The sequence below is a fragment of the Corapipo altera genome, unplaced genomic scaffold, assembly GCF_003945725.1.
Source record: "Corapipo altera isolate COAL_440 unplaced genomic scaffold, ASM394572v1 308, whole genome shotgun sequence".
Taxonomy (NCBI): Eukaryota; Metazoa; Chordata; class Aves; order Passeriformes; family Pipridae; genus Corapipo; species Corapipo altera.
This window is the reverse complement of record NW_020884925.1, coordinates 3,314,223-3,335,670: the sequence shown is the minus strand read 5'-3', so window position 1 is coordinate 3,335,670 and position 21,448 is coordinate 3,314,223. Positions and strand designations below refer to the sequence as shown.

General features: G+C 45.4%; 1 protein-coding gene across 1 annotated transcript; it reads left to right on the top strand.

The window, feature by feature from the left end:
- The first annotated feature begins 297 nt into the window (after nt 1–297).
- CRABP1 (cellular retinoic acid binding protein 1) lies at nt 298–13,354 on the top strand. Its single transcript, XM_027657874.1, has 4 exons — nt 298–533; nt 954–1,132; nt 3,729–3,842; nt 13,026–13,354. The coding sequence occupies exons 1-4, from the start codon at nt 464–466 to the stop codon at nt 13,074–13,076; spliced, it is 414 nt and encodes a 137-aa protein (XP_027513675.1). The 5' UTR covers nt 298–463; the 3' UTR covers nt 13,077–13,354.
- Nucleotides 13,355–21,448: the final 8,094 nt, after the last annotated feature.

Sequence of the window (21,448 nt, the reverse complement as noted above, 5' to 3'; positions counted from 1 at the left end):
TTGCTGGGCTTCGGCCGGGCCGTGGTGGGATCAACCCGCTGAGAGCCTGGAGAGGCTGCACCTGGTTGGATTGCCCGCTGCCTTCCCTGCCTGCCTCTGGGGCCTTTCATCAAGTCCTCGGCGTCCCCCATTTGTGGGACAAGTGACAGCCGGGCTCTCCTGCTTGGGCAGCCCCAGGAGGCTCCCGGGGGGCTGCAAGGCAGGCGGGCAGGGAGTGATGGATGGAGAGGGCAGCAAGGATGGACGGATGGATGGAGGGATGGATGGATGGATGGATGGCCGTGTCTGGGAGGGGGCCGGCTGTCTGTCGGCGTGGTGCCGGCCCGGGGGAAGGGGTGGGGGTCGGGTGGGTGTGCCCCGCTCCCGCAGCCGCCGCCGCGGTCCGCCCCGCTCACAAGGTGCCTGAGCCGGAGAACGAGCAGCAGCGCCGCGTCCCCGCCGCCTCCGCAGCGCCCGCCCCGCCATGCCCAACTTCGCCGGCACTTGGAAGATGAGGAGCAGCGAGAATTTCGACGAGCTGCTGAAGGCGCTGGGTGAGGCTCGGGGAGCCGGGAGCGGGCTGTGCCCGGCGGGAGGGCGCGGGGGGCACCGCGGGCACCGCGGCCGCGCTGCGCTCCCTCCGGGCGGGCACCCGGCTCAGGGCAGGCTCCGCCGGAGCGGGGGTGGCTCAGCCCTGCCCGGGGAGGGGCGGCCGAGGCACGGCGTGTCCCCGCCTCACCTGCGGGGCTGCCCCGGGAGCCGCTGGTCCGGCGCTGTGCCCGGGCATCCCCCCGACACCCGCGGTCCGTGCGGAGCCGCCGCAGCCCCGCAGCTCCCGGCCCGCGGCACTGCCGGGGGGTCCGCGCCGAGCCCCGGCCCCCAGCCCCGCTCCTCGGTCCGCCTGACGCGGGGCGAGGTCAGCCCGGGGCACGGCCGGAGGCGTCAAGCTCTGCTTTCCTCCCCGCTCTGCCCAGGTGTCAACGCCATGCTCAGGAAAGTGGCGGTGGCAGCCGCCTCCAAACCCCACGTGGAGATCCGCCAGGACGGCGACCAGTTCTACATCAAAACTTCCACCACTGTCCGCACCACCGAGATCAACTTCAAAATCGGGGAGAGCTTTGAGGAGGAGACGGTGGATGGACGAAAGTGCAGGGTAGGAGGAGAGCTGGGGTGTGGGGGTGTGTGTGTGTTTTACCAAGTTCTTTTTAGATGGGACAAACACATCTGCTGCCGGTGTCCCCAGGCAGTGGCATTGCTGCCCTCCATCCTCTTCTTGCCAGAAAGCACTCTTTGGGGGTTCTTGGTGGTCACCACTACTCTTGTCCCTCTTGCAAGACAAAACTGAAATCTGAAGGCAACAGAGCACGACAAAAAAGAGCACTCCCAAAAGCAGAGATCAGATACCTGTTTGCCAGCTCCTTGGCTGGCAGGGTTTTGTCCGACTCTTTTTGCTTCCCTCTCCCCTGGAGACTTAGGCTGCAGGGAAAGCTCTCCCCAACCTCTGTCCCTGACAGAAACATTGGAAATGGTGGAGCGAGAGAGACCTCAAGAGTCAGGATTTGGTGCACAAACCTGACATAACTTTTGTCCTAGACTGGATCGGAGGAGTTCACAAGCAGGACCACAGACTGTTTGTAGTTTGGGGCTCAAATCCTCTTTCATGCCCTTGTAAGTGCTTATGTCCAATTTGCTGAGCAGAGTGTAAGACAGACTTTCAGGTGGTGTTATACCAGCCATAGTTACACCATCTTCTTGAGCAGAAGGGAATGGAGGACACTCACTGGAGTGTTTTGGGCTTGATTCCATGTGAGAGACCTTTGTAAGCACTTGTGTGGCCATGGAGGGAGATTTCAGTCAGCAGCATCTGACACCAGGTTCTCGCTGATGTAGGTACCTGGGATCTGAGGTACTGGGGACCTGGGCTGTGGTCATAGCTGTCTTTTGAGAAGAGTTATCAAAAGCATGGGTTAGTTGTGCTTTCCTTGGGCACTTTACTCTCACACTTATAAAAGAAGTACATATAAAACTCTTATAAAAGTAGTACAAATAAAGAGCATCAGAATGTAGTCCCAAATGAGGACCCAGTTTTAAAAGTATCCAATGATGGTGAAATAATCTACTTTCCAAAATATGATCTCTCCTGATTCTCAGGCCAGCTTCTGAGACCCTTTGCACCATTAAAATTTCAGAACATGCTGTCTTCGGTGCAACTGCCGTGAACTTAAATTTATGAAAAAGCGAAGGAGATTCTGGGAGTCAGTGAATGTTTAAAACATCCACTTGATCTCTGGGATGAGTTATTGTATATTTAACAGTTTGTTCAGGAAATGTTGCTGGCTTTGTTAATTTATCTTGTTCGGCAAAAGTAGTATTTTAGTGTCTTCATGCATAATGCAGATACAATAAAAGTGACCCGCTTTCTAGAGAAGGATTTACTGCTGCAGATGGAAAAACAATAATTATGGCTGTAAGCTATGAAAGTTGGAAAAATCTGAAAGAAATGTGTTTTGTGAAGTAGTAAATTTTTTCCATGTGTTGTGGAATTATTTATAGTCCACTCTCAGGAATAAGTTGTACTGCTGTGTGTATATAACCAAGATGGGGCCACGGAGCAAAGGCTGACAGAGAATAAAATAATACTCCAGAATGTAATTTGCAATATCTGGCAAAACTGCTGACTGGTGATAGATTTTGATATACTTTATGGGGTGGAGGGTTTTGTTCTGCCAACTAACTTGATCCATTGTTCATACAGACAAAGAGGGAGACATATGTAGTTGTACTGCAAGGCAAAGCTTCTACAACTGCCGCTTGAGAATGGCTTATAAAACCTATTGTTTTGAAAAATATTTATAAAGTAAGCAGCTAATCTTAAATCAAAGTAGAGGGGGTTTTCCCTTTGAATGTCTGGGAAGTGTTAACTTGAATTTAGGCATATATATGCACCCACACACGTGTGTATAAATATATATGTATATAACCACAGACTAATGAATGTCTCCCCCGTGTAGTTATAAAGTGATTACTTGCACATTCATTACAGGGCATCCTCCTGCACAGCTGTTCCATTGCACTGTGCAATGATAGTTCAGTGCTAGAATGAAAAGCAAAAGACTTACCTGCTTGTGAAAGTTAAACAAAATCCTATTTTTTTTTTTCAGTGATTTCATAGTCATCATTGAAATGCTTTGAAAAATGCCCAGACCCACAACCTTAAAATGTAATGTCACAAACACCCGAACTCTTAACCAAGTTTCTTTAATTTGGTTGTGATTCATTCTAGTTTGTTTTACATACAGCTAACTTGGCACAGTGCCATATAGCAGGAAAGATTGTAGGTGACAAATATATGACCACAGTGTGATATCTAGGACTGTCTGTGCTTTGACTCTAAGGGGACTCAAGTGATAAATAACATGTCAGATCAAACCACACGTGTACAGAGATGCTTGGGACACAGACACCACATTGTCATGTTCCTAAACTACACTTTTCAGCAACAAGCGTTTTATAGAAACTGAGTGGCTTCACCCTGCAAAGACACATTTCCAGTTACCTTGTTATTAGTATAGACCTCTCTTCAAGATGCCCCTTCACACCTTAACTTTGATGTCAGGGCTTTCCTTTATCTATCTGTGTGTTGCTCCTTTAGTGAGCAATTATTCTCACTGCTGCTCATTGTTGTGTCTCTGTCTTGTGCTACTGGGGAATATAATTAATGTATTTCCTAATGGTTTTCTTGCCTGCAGAGTTTGGCCACTTGGGAGAATGAAAACAAGATCTATTGCAAACAAACTCTTATTGAGGGAGATGGCCCCAAAACATACTGGACCCGAGAATTAGCTAATGATGAGCTGATTTTGGTAAGAACTTTGAACCCACTCAATACATGCAACCATATTAACAGGGGTTTTTGTTACCACATAGTATGATTTATTATTTTTTCCTTACTTAAGTCCATCTGGAATACTACCATTTTCATAATCTTCTACCCATACAATTAATAAATCACTCCTTTTCCTTTCTTTCTGTTTTTTTTTAAGAACAAGTGGAGGTATGTGCATGTTCTGACTTGCATTTAATTGTTATAACTTTTGCCATACTTTTACTGGTACAATAATCACAAGTGGGCCACTTCTACTCTGTAAATGCACACTACCAAAGAATTTGCTTGGTTTATTGCAGATTTTCTCTGATGAAAGTGAGATAAAGGCATTTGACCTCATTCCTGGAGAATCTTCTTTTTTAGGCATGTGCATAATATTTTGCTTCTTATCCACGGTCACGTGGCGTATAGAGGGAGAGATGTACATGTTGTTAGCATGCTCTAATCTCTCCTCTTTATGGAGAACATGTAATTTCCTTCCCCAGTTCCCTGATTATCTCTGAATCAGGTTCAGAACTGCCTTCACGAGTTTCTCAGAAATACACAGGTTTGCCCATTTGCTCTCAGCCCAAATCCCCCCCTTGTGTGTGACTCCCCTCTGGCAGAGGGCACCGGGGGCGTTTGAGCAGCACCTCTGCAGCTCTGCCTCCTCGTTTAGATTGTCCCTGTTTCTGTCAGAGTCGAGTTCTCTGCACTGCACCTTTCCTCAGCAGTCACTCCCCATCAGTTTAGCAGTACCCAGCACTGAGGGAAGACGCTGCAGCACAGTTCAGCTCGAGTTCAGAATCATTTTCTTGCACGTGTTCTTACCGGTGCACTCCAGACAAATAGTTGATTAGGCTGTTATGCCTCATCAGCCTGGACGTGGAAGACAAGGCTGCTGGAGTGAGGGTAAGGAAACATCAAAGCAGGGTGGTTTTATTCCAAACTATCACACTGACTAAACCTCTGCACTTTAGAAAACAAACAGCCTCCCTGGTGTTTCTCTAAAGCAGTTGGAGTTCTGTTTTTGAGATTGCATCTGAAACAAAAACAAGACCCAAACCTAACCATGTATAAACTAAAAGCTTTTAAGCTGTTAATATTTTTCCAGACATCTTGGAACTGTTCACCCACCCCTTAGGAGGAGGTGTCTGCTGTTAGTGAAATCACACTGCTTTCTCCTGAATGAATACTCCAATGCTGGAGCGTTTCTTTTGACTCAACCACTGGAATTCTTTATATTATCGTAACACTTCAGGAGGCAAAGCACTTTGATCCCTGCTTTGCATCTTTGTATGTAATGCAGTGCACAAAATATATTCTCAACTAGAATTTTTCCAGCTTTCTAACAATACATTTCTGTAGTTGATTATTTAAGCAACAGGCTAATGAGGCAGCTGTTAAACGAGGTGAACTGCTCCGAGCAAAGCAGGAAAGGCAGTCAGAACACAACTGCCTCCTGCAATCAGCAACGGGAACCTACCCTGCTGGGGAACAATAATGAAGTTGGATAAGAAACCAGAGTGACTCCAAGATTATAAAGCCATCTAACCTTTTTTTCTTGTTTAATACAGTCTGTTGAACTTTTCTGAATTAATTCTTTTTTACCAATTAGGATATAAATTAGAAAAACTTGCTTCTTCTTAAAATGTTTCCATTTATAGCATCTCACAACTTTTCCTAAGTTGGTTTACTGGTTCATTTCCTTGGCATTCCAATCCGTGTATGTGTAGATTCAACTCCCAGTCTTTACATATTGTGTATAAAAGAACCTAAATAATAGGCCTAACATTTTATGTTGCAAATACTTCTTTTAACACCCCTGATCAAGCCACCTCTTGGAAGAACTTTCTGATTGTTAAGCTAAACCATTGGAAGACCTTGAGCTCTTCAATGTAAAGGAATCTTTCACTGAATCATTCTTCAAGTGCTTCTTTAACCCTGTCCAGTGTATCACTTTCCTTTCTAAACTGTGAAAACCAGAATGGCACAGTCTGTTTTGGTAGCAATCTAGCACCTGAAGTAGTGATGACTTCATCTCACTACTCTTCTGTAAAATTATTCTGATTCATGTGCAAAGACTTTGCTAACTCTTCTCTGGGAACTCTCTATCCCAAGCAGTTTTCCTGGTTTCTGATTCCCCAGAGTGATCCCCTTCCCCTCTCTGGCAAGCTGGGACTGTGTTCTTTGGTTGCAATGTATCATTTTACCGTGGCCATTATGACAATATAGTGTTTGTTTCCAAGTGACCCAGATCATTCTCTCTGGTTTTTACTACTCATTATGATATGCAGTTCCATTCTCCTACCTCTTTTTTGGAGCATAGTGGCCTCTTTTTCTTTTTATTCACTACTTTGACAACAACTGGTCCTCAGGACAAGTATTTTCAAGCCCTCATGACATTTGATGGGACTGAATGTACAGATCCTTGCAATATATGGGTTAACAGGTTCCAAATCTCCTGACACCCTAAAGCCCAGCAGTGAGGTGTTTCTGGGAGTCAGGTGGGGAGTGTGAGGTCTCTGCTCCTCTGGAGAACCTGAGATGGTCAAAATTAACCCTTCCAGGAGGCAGCAAAGGGTTCTACTGCTTGGAGGGAGATGGAAGAGGGTAGGCTACCTTTCCTTGTCTGTGGTCCCTAATTTTAAAATCCCAGAATATTCCCTCCAGACTTGGGCTTTAACAGCTAAACTACCTGAAGGGATTGGCTGAGGTGTGTTCCTCAGCTGTGAAAGGGAACAAAGGGGGAATAGGAGCTTTTAATGAGAAGACCCTTTTGATCTCTTGCCTCTCCACCGCTTGGGTTTTTGGGTGTTTGGGTTTTTCATCACTCCAGCAAACAAAGATTCAATTTAGATTATTTTGTCTTGCTTGGAAATCTTCCTTGGTTCTGAGTCTGTAAACCCCCACTTACATCTTGCTTCTTCCAAACTAAGAGCACAGTGAGAGGGAGAGATCTTTCGTTGTCTTCTCCTTCCTTTCTTCTTCCATTCTCCCAGCTTCATTAGGGATCTTTAGGACCTGAAATTCTTCTTCAGTTCTTCTTCTCGTTCAGTTTTTCTGCCCATATCACTTCAAATATTTAACAATTCCCATCTTCACATTTCTCAAACCTCCCTGCTTATCTAAGAAACGTTTTCCTTTACTCTTTCTGATGGGCTTCAATAAGTCTTTGCTTCTGTTTTTCTATCCAGAGAAATCTTTCCAGAAGTCTTGAGACTCCTTCTTAGCTGTTACATACATTTGCAGAAGAAATCTAGAAAATTCCTACCCTTTTTGGAAGAAGTTGCAAGAAATAATCTAAACTGTGTTAGACAAATTGAAAAAAGGCTTGGGGTAGCAGGCAGGGGGTAAGGAATTAGTTTTACCCTGTTAATCCTGGCTGCATAAATGTTGGAGGTTTGCCACATCATTTTGATCTGATGTGCTGCATTGCTTAGGGGATCCATTTGATTATGACATTTTCCTAGTGGAAGGAGGTATTTTTCTCTCTGACACAACATGTTAAATAAAATGCATTTATTATCACATATAATAAAACAACCAAATCAGTGTCGAATTGCCATGACTACCACAGAGCTAAAATAGAAACCATACTACTGTAAAATTATCAATGTTTCTTGCATCCTGGCAGAAGAATTCCTTATGTTCTTCAGAGATATTCCCTTGAGCAATATGATGACCTTCCATGCCACATTGTGTCCTCTGGTACACACATGCTGGAAACACACTATTTATTTGGCAAAGGTTTTCTTTACCTTCAGGTACCAGTTGCCTTTAGTTGTCCTCAGCTCCTTGCAGCTTGGAGAATGGAATTGCTCTTATCAGGAGATCAATAATAGTTGGCTCATACAATGGCAGGTGTAGGTCTAAAGTCCTGTTAGAAAAAGAGTCTTTTCAGTGGAGTAAGGGAAGAAGGATCAAGTTCTGCTTTATAAAAAAGGTGGTCTGAATGTCTCAGAACATTGCAACTACTTTTATCAGAACAGTTTATTCTAATCTCATCTGATGCACTTGCTGGGACTTCAGTGCTGTAGTTTTAGAATTACTGAACAATATAGATAAAAAATGCATGCAATGTGCAAGCAAGGGAGGATGAAAAGGATATTTCCCCATCAAAGTCCACGTTTACTTGTCTTGACACTATATTGTATTCTGCTTTAGGAGTGTAATGTGTACAGAGAGTCAGAACATCTATATTTACAAGTCCAGATTCATAAACTATACTTGCATTTGAGCAATCAAGATCAGAATATAACACAAAAATATATATTTCCTTTCCTTGTTTGAAAATTATGACCCGGGATTAAGTGCCTTTTCTTCCCTTCATTATACTCTGTAACAGTTTTGCTGTTGCTGTGTGTTTTTGTCAGGGACATTAATGAGCTATCAATCACTGTGTAAGTCAGAAGAACAAAAGGTCTGCTCTTTACCAAGTTAAAGGATGCTGCTTACAAATATTAGGTATTCAAATGAGACACATTTCTATTCAAACTTCAGCTGCACTGCTGCTTTCAGGGCTGCTCAAGCCTCCATAGATTTAAGTTTAATCTGGAACACACAAACATTTTAAAGTGGACGTGAAGAGGGGCTTTAAAACCAGCCTCTGACCACATTTTACACAGTTCACGTATCACACAGGGGTTCTCAGAATCAATTATGGCAAGGGTCAAAGATCAGAACATTAGGGGGGTTTCAAGCATGGTTTCTGTTCTGCATTCCCTCCCCAGAAAAACCAGGCCCTGGTTGATTAAAACTGGTGAACTGCGGAGCCTTGATGAGCGAGTGAACATTTTTCAAATGCTATTGCTGGCTTTTGAAATCAAACCTGGCGGGTGAGAAGGGTCAGTGCAGATTGGGAAATGTGCTTTGCAGCCGAACGCCCGAGCCTCGTATCGAACAGCATTAAACTACCCCGGAGTTTAACTTTCCTACAGCATTTGGAGAGTGATCCTAAATAAAATCAGTTATCAAAAGGAGGGTCTGCTCCTACTGAGCTTGGTGTGAGGGGCTGCTGCTGACCTCATTAAAGCAGTCCCGATGCAAGTTCGGAAGCCTGTAATGATGCAGGCGTGTGTGTTGCATGGGCCTAATGCTTTAATTTACTCTTTGCCATGAGCAGATTTACAAGGGGGCTTAGGGAGCTACAGCCCCTGCTCTCCCCTGCAGCCTGGTCTGGGTCACACCCCCAACAAAGGAAGAAGCCACAGCCATTTCCATCTCGGAGGCACCCGATCCTGAACGGAGCCTCTTATAACATCACTGGCAGCTGAGATGTTCTCTCTTACTGGCTTTCAAGACTGTTACTGGGAGGTACCATTGTCTCATGTTCTTCCCTCTGTCATTCATCTGCTGCATGGCTCTGAGGCATCTGTGTAATACAGCAGTGCCCAAGCACACATACTGACATTGAGGCCCTTGGGGAATGGCCTGGCTGTGCGGGGTCCTGTCCACTGATACCCTGAGGAGAGTGAGGATATCATAGGGTTGATATCCAAGTTTCAAAGCGAGGGCTGCACATTCTGGGACTGCAGATCCATAATGATCAATCTCTTTCCTAAAACATTATGGGGGTCAGGAGGAGAAAGGAAATGTGCAATGTGCCTTTGTTGTGAAGATCTGTAGCTTTATTCTGGGTAACATGGAGGCCTGCATGTGGACAAACCCTTTACTGAGCATTCATTTAAATAATATCTTCTTTTCCCCATCAGTTTGCTGATACACTCTGTCTTCCTTTTGTAAGCCTCTGCATTTTGGTCAATTATGAGCAGATAAAGGGATTTTTGCATACACTGTCAGAAGGGATCTTTCTCAGGTGATTGTTTCAATGACACTCTTCCTAATTATACCGTGTGTTCCCTTTATCACAAAGGCTCCTCAGCAAATGTTTATAAAGAAGGCCTTCAAAAAGCAGATTTACTCCTACCAAAATATATTACTGCCCTGTAATTCTCTTTTAATCTCTCATGATGTCAGTGGTCATCAGATTTTGAGTGAACTGAGAGAGGTCAATTTATTGGATTATCCCCCTGCGCAGGGCTTTGTTTGCAGTGTGCTTTTGGACTCTTAGCTACAGATTATGACAAGCCAAGTGAAGAAAACAATTCTGCAATTTGCAGTCACTGCACATTTAAAATCCTATTTTAGATTTAGATAGAAGTCTTGCCTTGGAGCGTTTTGCAAGCTGATGAGAAGGTGGTGGTTGAAAATCCTGCATCTTCTCCTCAGATCTGAATTGCAGTTTGGTAGCATTGCTCTTTTTTTAATTGCTCTGATGTAACTTCACGACCAAATAGCCAGGATTGCTTGGTCTCCTTCTTTTTGTTAGGAAGTTCTGCTGCTTTAAGTCCTGGAAATCTGTTAAAGTCAGCTTGTTCTGCTAGGGACTATCACTTCTTTTGAATCTAGAATTAGAACCACAGACACTAAACTCTTTATCCTACCTCTGAACACAAGGATTTAAGTGTGAAGGACAGAGGAGTAACAGCCTTTTGATTTGGATCCTCCCCTGACCTTGGGCCCAGCTGTACATTCGATGTTTCTATGAGTAACCACAAGAAAAGGAATGCAGCAAGTCTGAACACATTCCTCTTTTCTTTATAACACTGAGTGGAGTTCATCAGCAATGATTATGAATTACAATAAGATAGGGAAACACCTTTTATGTACGTCCACATTTAAACCATGTGCATAAATGTGACAATAAAGCCCTTTATTTATGTGCTTCAATTAGGTTATTAATCATCTGGGTGAGTATAAGGTATAAAATCTAAGTGCCAAAAAATGCAGCTTATTCCTGAAGCAGGTCAGAGGCCACATAACCTAAGCTGGGTCTTCAGGGAAATGAGAGCTGATGTTTTGAGAAGTGCCCAGTGGCTCCATGGTACTCCAGTGTAACTGTAATTGGGCTTTGCATGATTTTTATCTTTTTACAATCTACATTTCGAGACATGGTTGTGTTAAATTTTAGTGATTTTCCAAACGGTGAGACCGGTGTGTTGCAAAGAATGACAATCCTTGCGTGTAGGGACTGATTCACTATGGATTTGGGCTCCCTGGGTATGTCCATGTTTCCTGCGCTTGATTTTTATCCAAATGCAGCCTGACATTTTCCAAAGTCCAGAAGTCCATCTGGAGCTGGATGCTGGAAGTACAAAATGAAGGTCCAATGCACCGTGTCACGGGCATGCCAAGCTGTGACTGAGAGCACAGCAGCCCGTCTGCCTGTGCCTGTACTCACCCACACTGAGTTGCCCAGACAGTTACTCTTTCTTTTTGCTTCCTCCACAAATTTTTGTCTCTATTTCCACACTCCCTCCTGTGAGTCTTGCAAGGAGGCTGCCAGTCAGACTCAGCTGATGTCTCAGGAGCAAGCTCTGCCCTGCTGCCAGTCTCAGAACTGGACACTGGAATTTCAGACCCTGGGACCTCCAGTGGCTCCCTTGCAGTATGGAGCACATCTGCTTCAACCTGCTCCTCCCTGCAGTGTTCCCTCTCCATCCAGCTGCTGGCCTGTTCTGAGAATAACTGCTGCTGCACAGGTTTAGGGGAAGGAGTTTCTCTTTTGACTCCCCTGAAAGAACAGACCTGAATTGTCTGGGGAGGCACAGGAGTCTTGGCCGCTGCAGCCTTTCTCATTAGCACTGGCTGCTGTGGCACCCCCTCACATCACAAGATGTGGCTGCAGAGCTGTGCAGCTCCAACTGTCAGGCTGGGGCCCTGCCAGCTCTGGGGGAACACTACCCAGGGGCTGGTTTACCACTGTTCAGGACTTGTGTTGAGGGAGCAGCAGGGGATCCAAACTTCACTGTGCTTGGCAGTGCCTGACTGTGCCACAGAAAAACAGCCATTGTCACAGGGACCTTACAGTCCCCAAAGACAACCTCAAGGCTTGGATGGTCTTGGCTCTGTCTTCCTTTCTCTGGAAAGCTCCTGCTGAAGTAATTTTGCCTTTGTGTATAATTTGGAAATGTCAAAGGAAACCATAGTGAGGGTATTTGCAGCTGGTGCTGGGGACAATAGAGAACTATCCACATCCTTTAATGTTCATTTCCAGACATTTTCATGTATAAGCTAAAAATGTATATAAACATTTATATGACACTGATGTGCATAAAACTAAAGCCTATATCCCCAAAATACTAACAGAGTTGTCTCCTCAACAATGTGAACAAAACATAAGCCAGAGTCAGTTTTAAAGCCAAGTCCTTTCAAAGAAGAGTTGGCCAAAACAGGTGTAGAAAGCATTAAAACAAATAGTCCAGCTGAATTTTCATAACACACTGGGGTAGGTCTTAATTTATAGTTTTCAGTGAGCCCTTGGCAGTTACTGCAGCCAAACATCCACCTCACAGCTTGTTAGTGCCGAGCTCAGAACTGTCTGTTGGTGCAGCTGAACACGAAGCTTTTTGCAGTCACTGTTTCCTTGCTCTTGCACCCATTATTTCCTTCACGTTTAATTGCTTGGATTTTAGCCTGCAATTCCAGACAGACACTTTGGGATTCAGGTGGCTTTCTCAGACAGCTGCCACAATCACTGTCCTGCCTGCAGATCCTGATAATCTGTGTGGCCCTGCAGATCCTCCTCATCCCTAACAAACCCCCCGGTCAAGGTCACAGCGCCCTGAGAGAAGGTTGTGACTGACACTGAGGGTTTGGTGTCCTAGGATGGGGTGTCAGCAGCCTGCAGCAGCATTGTGTTTACAGGTCATAGGTGTACATTCTCCTGCTCTTCATCCTCCCTCCCCTCACTTCATTTGAACTGCTCGGATTTGTATCTGGGAATATCAAAGGATACCTTCGGAGCTCGCTGTCTGAATTTCACCCTCAGCAGTTCTAGTTCAAAGTGCTGCGACTGTTTCTAAATATAACAACAGCACATTCCAAATTCTCTTTCTCTTCTCATGTTTATTTATAAATGCGTGCCAAGAAACTATAGAAAAGGGGAATTTATGCATCATTTATCATTCTGACAAAATTCATCGCGCCTCGGAAAAAGGGTCACTTAGATTGCATTCCTCTTCCAAAATGACTTCTTTCTTTACTCCCATCTGTCAAAAGACATAAGAAAATGTATTTCTGCTGTAGAACTAGCTACTATAGTAAAAATAACATTTCAAAATGGTGTTAAATGTTTGCTGGTTCCATCTCTTCTGATTGATTTCTATTTCTTTTCCAGACCTTTGGTGCTGATGATGTTGTGTGCACGAGAATTTATGTAAGAGAGTAAAAACATCAATTTACTTGTCATCTGGGATGAAGTGGAGAGCTGTGAAACCCCCCAGTGTAACGAGTATCTGTGTGTGCTGTTCCCAATGCAGTGTTGTATGTGACCATGTGTGTTCTATCTGAACCCAGAGCCTCTGTTAAGTGTATTTTGCTTTCATTTTTCAGTGCAGACACTGTTCCTTCCCACTTTTATGCCATTGTTTTCCGTGTCTGCTTTGTATTTTGTAGTTGTCACTTGCTATGGTTTCCTCAGTTATTAAACTTATTGGGCATAACTCACAGATGTTTTGGGGTGTTTTTAATTGAAAACCCAGCAGTGGTTTGGATAGGACTGAAACACTTCCTCCCCTCTGCTGAAGTGAGTGTGGAGTTTCCCTGCTGTTGGCAGGTACAGGGAACACTTCCCAGGGCAACACCAAGGGATGGAGAAAAGGAGTGTCAAGGCCTTTGGCAGAGCTGCAGTCTGCTCTCCCAAACCCAGAGCTCTGCTGCTTTCCTTCTTTCTGTCCTCTCTCCTTGGGAGGGTTGTTGAGGAACAACTCCTGTATCCTGTGATTCAGCTGAACCAGACAAGACAAGGCGAGATCTTTACCCTCTTCCCTGCTGTGTCTCTGAGGAATGCCCAGACTTTCCCTGTTGAGACATGCACTATTGAGACAAACCCCAGCTGCATCTACAGGACAAATAACAGTGTGATCATGACTAATACTTATTGTCAGCACAGCCAAGCACCTCAGGTCTGATCAGAGAACCAGAAGAATCTGACAGACTTTACTTGTTTGGGCCATAAAAAAAAATAACGCTGAGGAAAGCTGCTTTTGTCCTGCCTTCTCACCTGGGACAGAGAGAATTTCCCACGGCTTCACTCCCCCTCTGTGTTACAACTCTCACTCCTGGTGATTCAACATTTCATTCTTTGAGCAACTAAGTATTTCACAAACCAGGGCCATAGTTCAAGAAACACCGAATTTAATGCATTTATTCTGGCTCAGAGTTCTGGCTGCAGCACTATCAAGTATTAGTTTCAAGCTGAACAGACATTCCGCTAATAAACCAGAAAATCTTTTGTTCTTCAGCCTTAGAAGTACCTGGAGATTGAGACTAGGAGCACTGCTTATTTAAGTGCAATATCCAACCTTATCTGACCAGCTTTCTGCTTTGCAAGAATGATTTATCTGCTTCATGTCACACAATCACACAAGGTTTTTAAGAGGTTCAGTGTTAGCAGAGTGTGTGCCCTGTTCACTGGATTGTGCTTGATATTCAGAACGGGAAAACAGGCCCAAATCTTGATCATATTGGGACATCCCTGGGAAGCAAATTACTGTGTCTCTTCCTCACTCTCACAGCAGTGCAGAGGGATCCCCTTGGATAGGGCTGTGCAGGAATCAGCCAGCTGTTCTACATACTGCAGGATGAGCTACAGAAGCACAAGAGGAGACAAACACACAATGTTTTCGGTCTCCTCTGCTCTGACAGGTCGTGCTTGCTTTCCCTGCCATTGGCACTCAGGATGCCATATTGCAGCTGGAAAGAGGATTCTTTTCTTCCACACTCTGTTGTTAAGCCATATCCTGTGTCCAGGACCTTGGTTCCATTGGTACCAATTAACACAGTGCATATTAGCTCACACTGAGACGAGGGCTGAAACTGGTTCATTGCGGTTTGGATGCAGCTGAAGTGGCCCCCCAGTAAGAATGAAACCATGAAGGGGGATGACAATGATCTATCTTTATTTTCTATCTTCTTTTAAGATCCAAATTAAAATAGCTGGGTGTTTTGTTCCAGACAAATTCCACTTCAGGAGTATGTGGGCCTGCTTGTGCAATCGGCTGTGCCAAAGGGACCCCAGTGAAAAGTGCCAGGCTTTGAGCTAGCTCAGAGCTTCTCAGGGATGCAGACAAGACTGTCTTGCCACATCAAGGCTGAGCAGTAAATAGCACTGTGTTGCAGGACGTGTTGGCACACGTCACATCCCAGAGCACCAGGAGCCCACCAACACCACAGAGGGCTTTGCCTCCACCTCTAAGAAGGTGGGTGGTGGGTGTGGGGGCTGGTACAAGCTGATGAGGCAAGGAATAGAGGCAAAGGCAGTAAGCAGCAGGGCTGGTTTGCCATTCCAGGAAAACATGGCACTCCTGGCAATCACCTTTTCTACCTGTGCCTAGAACAGCCCCAGTGCACTGTTTGTGAGGATTCAGCAGGGCACTGGTATGAACTCACACTGTCTAAAGCGTGTGCATTATCTTCAGTATCGTGGCAGTTTGGGGCACTGCAACATAAGAAAGATATGAAGGCACTAGAGAGTGTCCAAAGGAGGCAACAAACATGGGGAAGGGCCTTGATTTGAAGCCGTGTGAGGACACTGAGGGCACTTGGTGTGTTCAGCTGGAGAGGAGGAGACTGAGGGGAGAGCTCACTGCAGTTCCAGTTTCCTGGGCAGGGGCAGAGGAGGGGCAGGCCCTGAGCTCTGCTCTTTGGGGAGCAGGGACAGGACCCAGGGAATGGCTGGAGCTGTGTCAGGACTGGGTTAGGTTGGATTTTGGAAAAAGGTTCTTCCCCCAGAGGCTGGTTGGCACTGCCCAGGCTCCCCAGGGCAGTGGGCACAGCCCCAAGGCTGCCAGAGCTCCAGGAGGGTTTGGATGATCCTTTGGGGCACAGGGTGGGACTCTTGGGGATGGGTCTGGGCAGGGCTGAGGGTTGGACTTCATGATCCTTGTGGGTCCCTTCCAGCTTAGCATATTTTGGGATTCTGTGATTTAATGGAAGCAGTGATTTCTGTGCTTCATTTCTAGGAAGGCTCATGCTAAGCTGTTGTGCTGCTCAAGCAAATATCCTTCAGAAACCTTTCCCACCAACTGGAAAATACCAAGTCCAGTTTCCATCCAGTTGGCAGCTTCTATCCAAGTAGAAAAGCATGAGCTGTGTGTAACTAGCTTGTAGAGGTTATGATTAAAAACAGGCTCTTGAGATATGAGCTACCCTGAATATCTGGGAGCTTTCTTCTTCCATCCCTGAAGCTGTTCCCCTAAGCTTCATTTGCAGTCTGGCATGACAGAAGTTCCTTTCTTTAATAATTTCAGTGTGGAAGATTCACCATTTGATTAACTTTTGTGGAGTTACATTAAAGTTACTGGTGCTTGGCTAAATTCATGTGAACAGAGACTAGAATGGGTCCAGGGTGTTAGTTTTATGGCTCATTGTTGAAACAGTGCAAAGGCCAAATTGCGCTTTGTGAGTCCTCTTGGGTTTAAAAGCTCTTCAAATCAAGGCATACAGGGATTTGGAGTGAATTTACTGGCCAAAATCTTTACAGTTGTCTCCTGCTTTTCTTTTCTTTGCTGAGACTAAGCTCCTCTGGGAATAAGGGAGTTGAATGATGCCAGGGTGACCAACAGAGAGACAGTTTTATTCACTTTTTGTGCAAAAAATCATGAATTCACTCCTCCCTAGATGAGGTGATGGAAGCAGAGTAGAGTTACTGTAGCTCACATCCACAAAAATTTGGCCTCGTGATGTCTGAGCGTTAAACGGTTGCGTGGCAGAACAGGGTCCTGAAAGCTCCAGGCACACAGGAGGGAGGGACTTCCACAGGCAAAGGGGCCAGGACAGTGGAGCACCTGGGGGTTCCATGAATGCTTTGTTCATTACTTGATAGCATGTGGATGTCTGAAAAGGGCCCCAGGGATTGTATGGATATTGTCTTCCAGATTCTAACCAAAGACACACTGTCTGCAGCACTGTCACCCAGCCAGGGGCAGAGCTGGCTCAGAGGTGTGCCAGGGAGCAGAACTGCCCCTCCTGCTCTTCTAACGCTGTCCCTTGGGCTGGAAGCTCTCTGTGGCTCCAAGCACTGGTTGGTGACATGGATTGACCTCTCTGTGCTGTCCTGCACATCCCTGTGCCCCAGGAGCTCCCAGGCCAAGAGACCTTCGGCTTCGTTGCCAAGAACTTTCTGATCATAGAGTGGCTGCATCAAGGACTCTTCCCTGTGAGTTTATTACACCCTGGTTATGTTTGAGAGCATTTCTCCACACAAGGGCAGCAGAATGCAGTGAGATAAGAAGGTGAGTTCTTCCTCCTTGAAGCCTGAAGGCTTTGTTGTGCCGTGGCCTGAACAGTCCTGATGGTCCAATGGACACAGTACAAGTGAGTGTTCAGACACCTAAACATGGGTGTCTCCAGCAGGTTTAGATGTCCTGTATACCCAAGAGATCTGCACAGAGCTGGACTGCAGAAGAGCTGTGCCTCTTTTTGGAGAGGGAGCAGGAGAGCAGGGACAAAGCCTGAGGGCATCACAACTGAGGTGGCTGTGATTGGGCGACTGACTCCCAATTCCTGTGCCTGCAGGTTCGGGACTGGGCACTGCAGGGACCACACTGATAACTCACTGCTCCAGGAGACAAAGAAAGGGTTATACAGATATCTGCAGCTACTTGGCACATGTGCAGCATTTCACAACAGCAAAACTTCCCCACATGAGTGGAACACTCAGATACTGAGGCCATATTCTCTGCCCTAGGGCAAGAAGAGTTCATTTTAGGATTTTCCTTTGATTTTCATTTTCATACTTCACTCTTAAGCTGCTTTCATAAAACATTTACTGTTTTTCTTCAGGAAAAATAAACATCCTAACCAGTAAACAGGTCAGGCAGTGAAGTTAGATTCAAAATAATCCACTGTGGGAAACTCAAAATATGAAAAAATAAACCCTCAGCTAGAAATGTGATATTACATTGACCAGTTCAGTTCACACAGATCTGTCCCACCAGCTCCTTTTGTGTGGCTCAGAGCTGTCCCTCTGATGCTGAATGCTCCAGAGAGCTACTGCTGCTTCAGCTCAAGTGATCACTTCTTGCACTCTGAGTGCAAAGAGAACTATTTCTGACAGGAAGCTCCAAATCCCACATGGCTGCAGAGTGGAGAGTCTTTGAATCCTGTTAAAATACGTGCTGTCTGAACGCTGCCATGTCAGAAGTGGGCCAGCCTGGTGCTCTGCTGACATGAAGTGTGGCGGCCACACAGTGCTTTTGCCACAGTCTCAAAACAGAGAGGAACGTGGCAGCTGATCCCTTCTACAAGCTTGAGCACAATTTGCTGTTGGAATTTGCTGGATGGTCGCACACTGCAACCAGAGAGGGATGTGGTGAGGCTTGAAATGGTTTCTGCAGCAGACAATACCACAGTCTTCTCCTAGATACTGCTCTCTCCTCACAAACCACTGCTGAGAGAGGCAGTTTGGTTGCTCAAGCAGAATGGATGTGACAGTGTGAGTGACTGCCTGAAGTGCAGGTCTCTGAGAAGCCCTGGAGATGGGTATCTCGGGGTTAATCTTCACAAGATGTTAGTGTGGAGCCAGGGGACTGATTTTATCACAGGTCTGATGAGTTCACAGAAAGTTTTCAAAGGGTTGAAGCTTTGGTGTCTAAGCTGCTCCTGCCAGGAGATAAAGGTGCAACTGGAAATGCAGTGATCCTACAGAAACTGCAGACAGAATAGCGAGAGTGGGTCAGTGCAAAGGTCCTCTGGGCCTCTCTCCACCAGAATCCAGTCCCTAAGCGTCTTCCCTGAGACCCCTGTGAGCCTGCACATCCCTTCAGCAGGCTGACAGACATACAGCCAGTCTGCCTCCAGACCAGGCCTTGGAAATACCTCTGTGTGCTTGTGCCCCAGTCCCTCCCATTTCCTCACCTTTGTGTTACACACACACGAAAAAAAGGCAGGAATTTTTTACCCCCATCAAAGAGACCGAGGGATTGGTCACTTGTTTAAATGCATTGAGAATTTTTAGCACCTCAGGCTGGGCTGAGACAGACAGCATCACTGAGATACACAAAAGCTTTGAGAATCAAGGACTTAGGGATGCTGTACATTGTGAAAAAAACCCAAAAAGTCTGCTTTGCTTTTGTGTTTAGTTTCTCTGCCCTGTGATGTAAACTCAAAAAACACACCTAGAAGATATCTTAGCATCTCTGGAGAAAGATCAGTGACTACAAAAAATCTTGATGGAAAGCAGTGCTATCAAAGTTACTCAGATCTTCTGAGCACTGATATATAGTCCCTGTCAACGCTGAGATTCTGATGCTATCAAGGGGTTGCTGATTGCTGAAGCTGTTGCTTTCCATTTCTCTTGCTGCAATTGGGAGATTATTAAAATGTTCCATATGTGGAAGTTTATGTAGAATTGACACTGTGCCATAATGATGCATGGTGAGTCTGGAACATCTAAATATTGATATTAATTTGCATGATCCCCTGTAGGATGTGCCAGGACATCAGCAATGACTACGGTGAGAAAGTCTGTGTCTGAAGGAAGCACCTAATAACTCTTTTTGCAGGAGTTTTTAACACTGAGCTTATGCAGTCTGTGGCAAGGCTAGAGACTGAGAACATATTGCAGTTATTACAGGGCTTGAAGTCCAAGTTCCTTTTAAGACACGTCACCAGCAACGTGTTTTAATCAGAAGTATTTTAGTGAAGTAAATTGGAATCATCTGGTCCTGACCGGCATCATGTTCTCTCAAGTGTGATTTATCCTGTAATTCCTTTAATGAACTTGGTACCAATACTTTGGGATGAACAGGAAGAGCAAACGGGAAGGATCTGTAATGCTTCCATTAGCACAGGTTGGACAGAAACATTGCTGTTGTTGACTTTGCTGCAGCAACAAAGAGAATCCTCAAAACAGGTCCCAGGGCAGCTGTGGGAATGGTCAGGATGCTGTAAAAGGTCCATTTTCAGGGACAGAGCTTTCTTCCTTGCTTTGTTTAAGCAAGAGGAGAATGAATTAATTCACTGATTTGTCGCCAATATTTCATCCTGCTGAAAAAATATCCGAGAATATACTCCAGGACTCGGGATGGGGGACATCTTGCAGTGTTTCTCCTAACCCCACAGCCTGAGTCCCAAGCAGGAGCGACACAAAATCGTGTTTTCAAGAAAGGGAAGTGGGAGGCAGGAAAGGTGCAGTGTGTGTTTGTGTGTGTGTGAAACAGCCCCTGGTTTTCACACAGCTCCAGCAGGCACGGCTGCAGATGAGCACAGTGCTCTCTTGCTTTTCTTCCAGTTCGTTAGGAAGTGACCCAGTTTGTTCAAAAGTCATTCACTTCTACCTTCTACTGAAGGACAGACAGATGGCATGGCTGAAAAACCTCACCCCAATCCTGGGAAACCAGGCTGAGACCCAGGGAGAGATGTCCAGCTGACACAGTTCTGGTGACAGAAGGGGACACTGCACACTCCTCAGGTGGGGTGAACGGTGCTGTTAAATGTCCCATTCTGTTATTTTCCCAAAGTTTTTTGATTTTACGTGGGGATTGGCACTGTGGCACACGAGATTTTCCACACCAACAGAAATAGCTCTTTCCCCTCTCACCACAGATAGCATTCTGTGTGTTAATGTGTCAGTGGGGAACACTCTGCATTGTATATAAAAGTTTTAAAAAATGTCAAATATAATACTTGGAACCATAGAAGGATCTCAGCATAAAGCCCTGAATCTGTTCCAAGACAGGGAGGAGGAGAATAGAAAGGGAATTTATAACTTTTTCTTACCACTTCTCTTCTTCTTTATTTTGGCTAAGAAACAAAACTTTAGGAAGGGTTGGAATACTTTGCTGTAATTAAAAGCCTGGGAAGAGCTTCTTTGTATGCTTTTTAACTTACATGCATTTGAACAAATTGCTGTATAGCTCCCTAAACTGTTTGACATTTGCTCTTGTTAGAGCAAATTATGGTTACATCTACTTCTGACCCTGATATTCTGTGAAAGAATAAGTTGCTCTCTTCTAAGTTTAAACAATTGCATGTGCTAAATGCTTGTAATAAGTGCAGTGGCCTGTTAAATTAAGCCTTAATTTATTCAGGATATGTTAATTTTATGAATACTTTTGAATAAGTAATTATAATTTTGCCCGAAGCCTGTCATTTGGATGCTGCAATAATTAGGGTGCCCATTAGCCAGATTTCATCATCTAATAACACAAAGAAAATACAGAAAGAAACTGAGGAGAAAAAGTTTGTATCTTGAAGATATTGGGATGAGAACTTAAAAGACATTTCTCTGTAAGCAGGACGGGGGTTCAGTCAGGTTTTGGAGCCGATTCAGCAGCGACACAGTTGCTGTGGCAGGCGGGGCCGTCACAGCTGGGTGGCTGCGGGGCAGCAGCAGCCCTGGGGATGGCAGGGGGCCGCCACTCTTTGTGCTGGGCACAGCACAAGCATCCCATGGCAGCCCACTAACACCCCTCTGGTAAAGAGAACAGTTCACATGGTCATAAACAGATGAGATCAGTCTCAAGGAAATGGTGAGAACCTACAAACATCCTGGTGCTCACTGGCTGGGAACGGCGTGAATCTCCCCCCCCAGTTACC

Bases quoted from the DNA above. Each gene is read 5' to 3' on its own strand.
- CRABP1 (XM_027657874.1), top strand. From the start codon at position 464: ATGCCCAACTTCGCCGGCACTTGGAAGATGAGGAGCAGCGAGAATTTC. The intron at 534-953 runs GTGAGGCTCGGG...CGCTCTGCCCAG, and splicing joins CGAGCTGCTGAAGGCGCTGG to GTGTCAACGCCATGCTCAGG. The intron at 1,133-3,728 runs GTAGGAGGAGAG...TCTTGCCTGCAG, and splicing joins TGGATGGACGAAAGTGCAGG to AGTTTGGCCACTTGGGAGAA.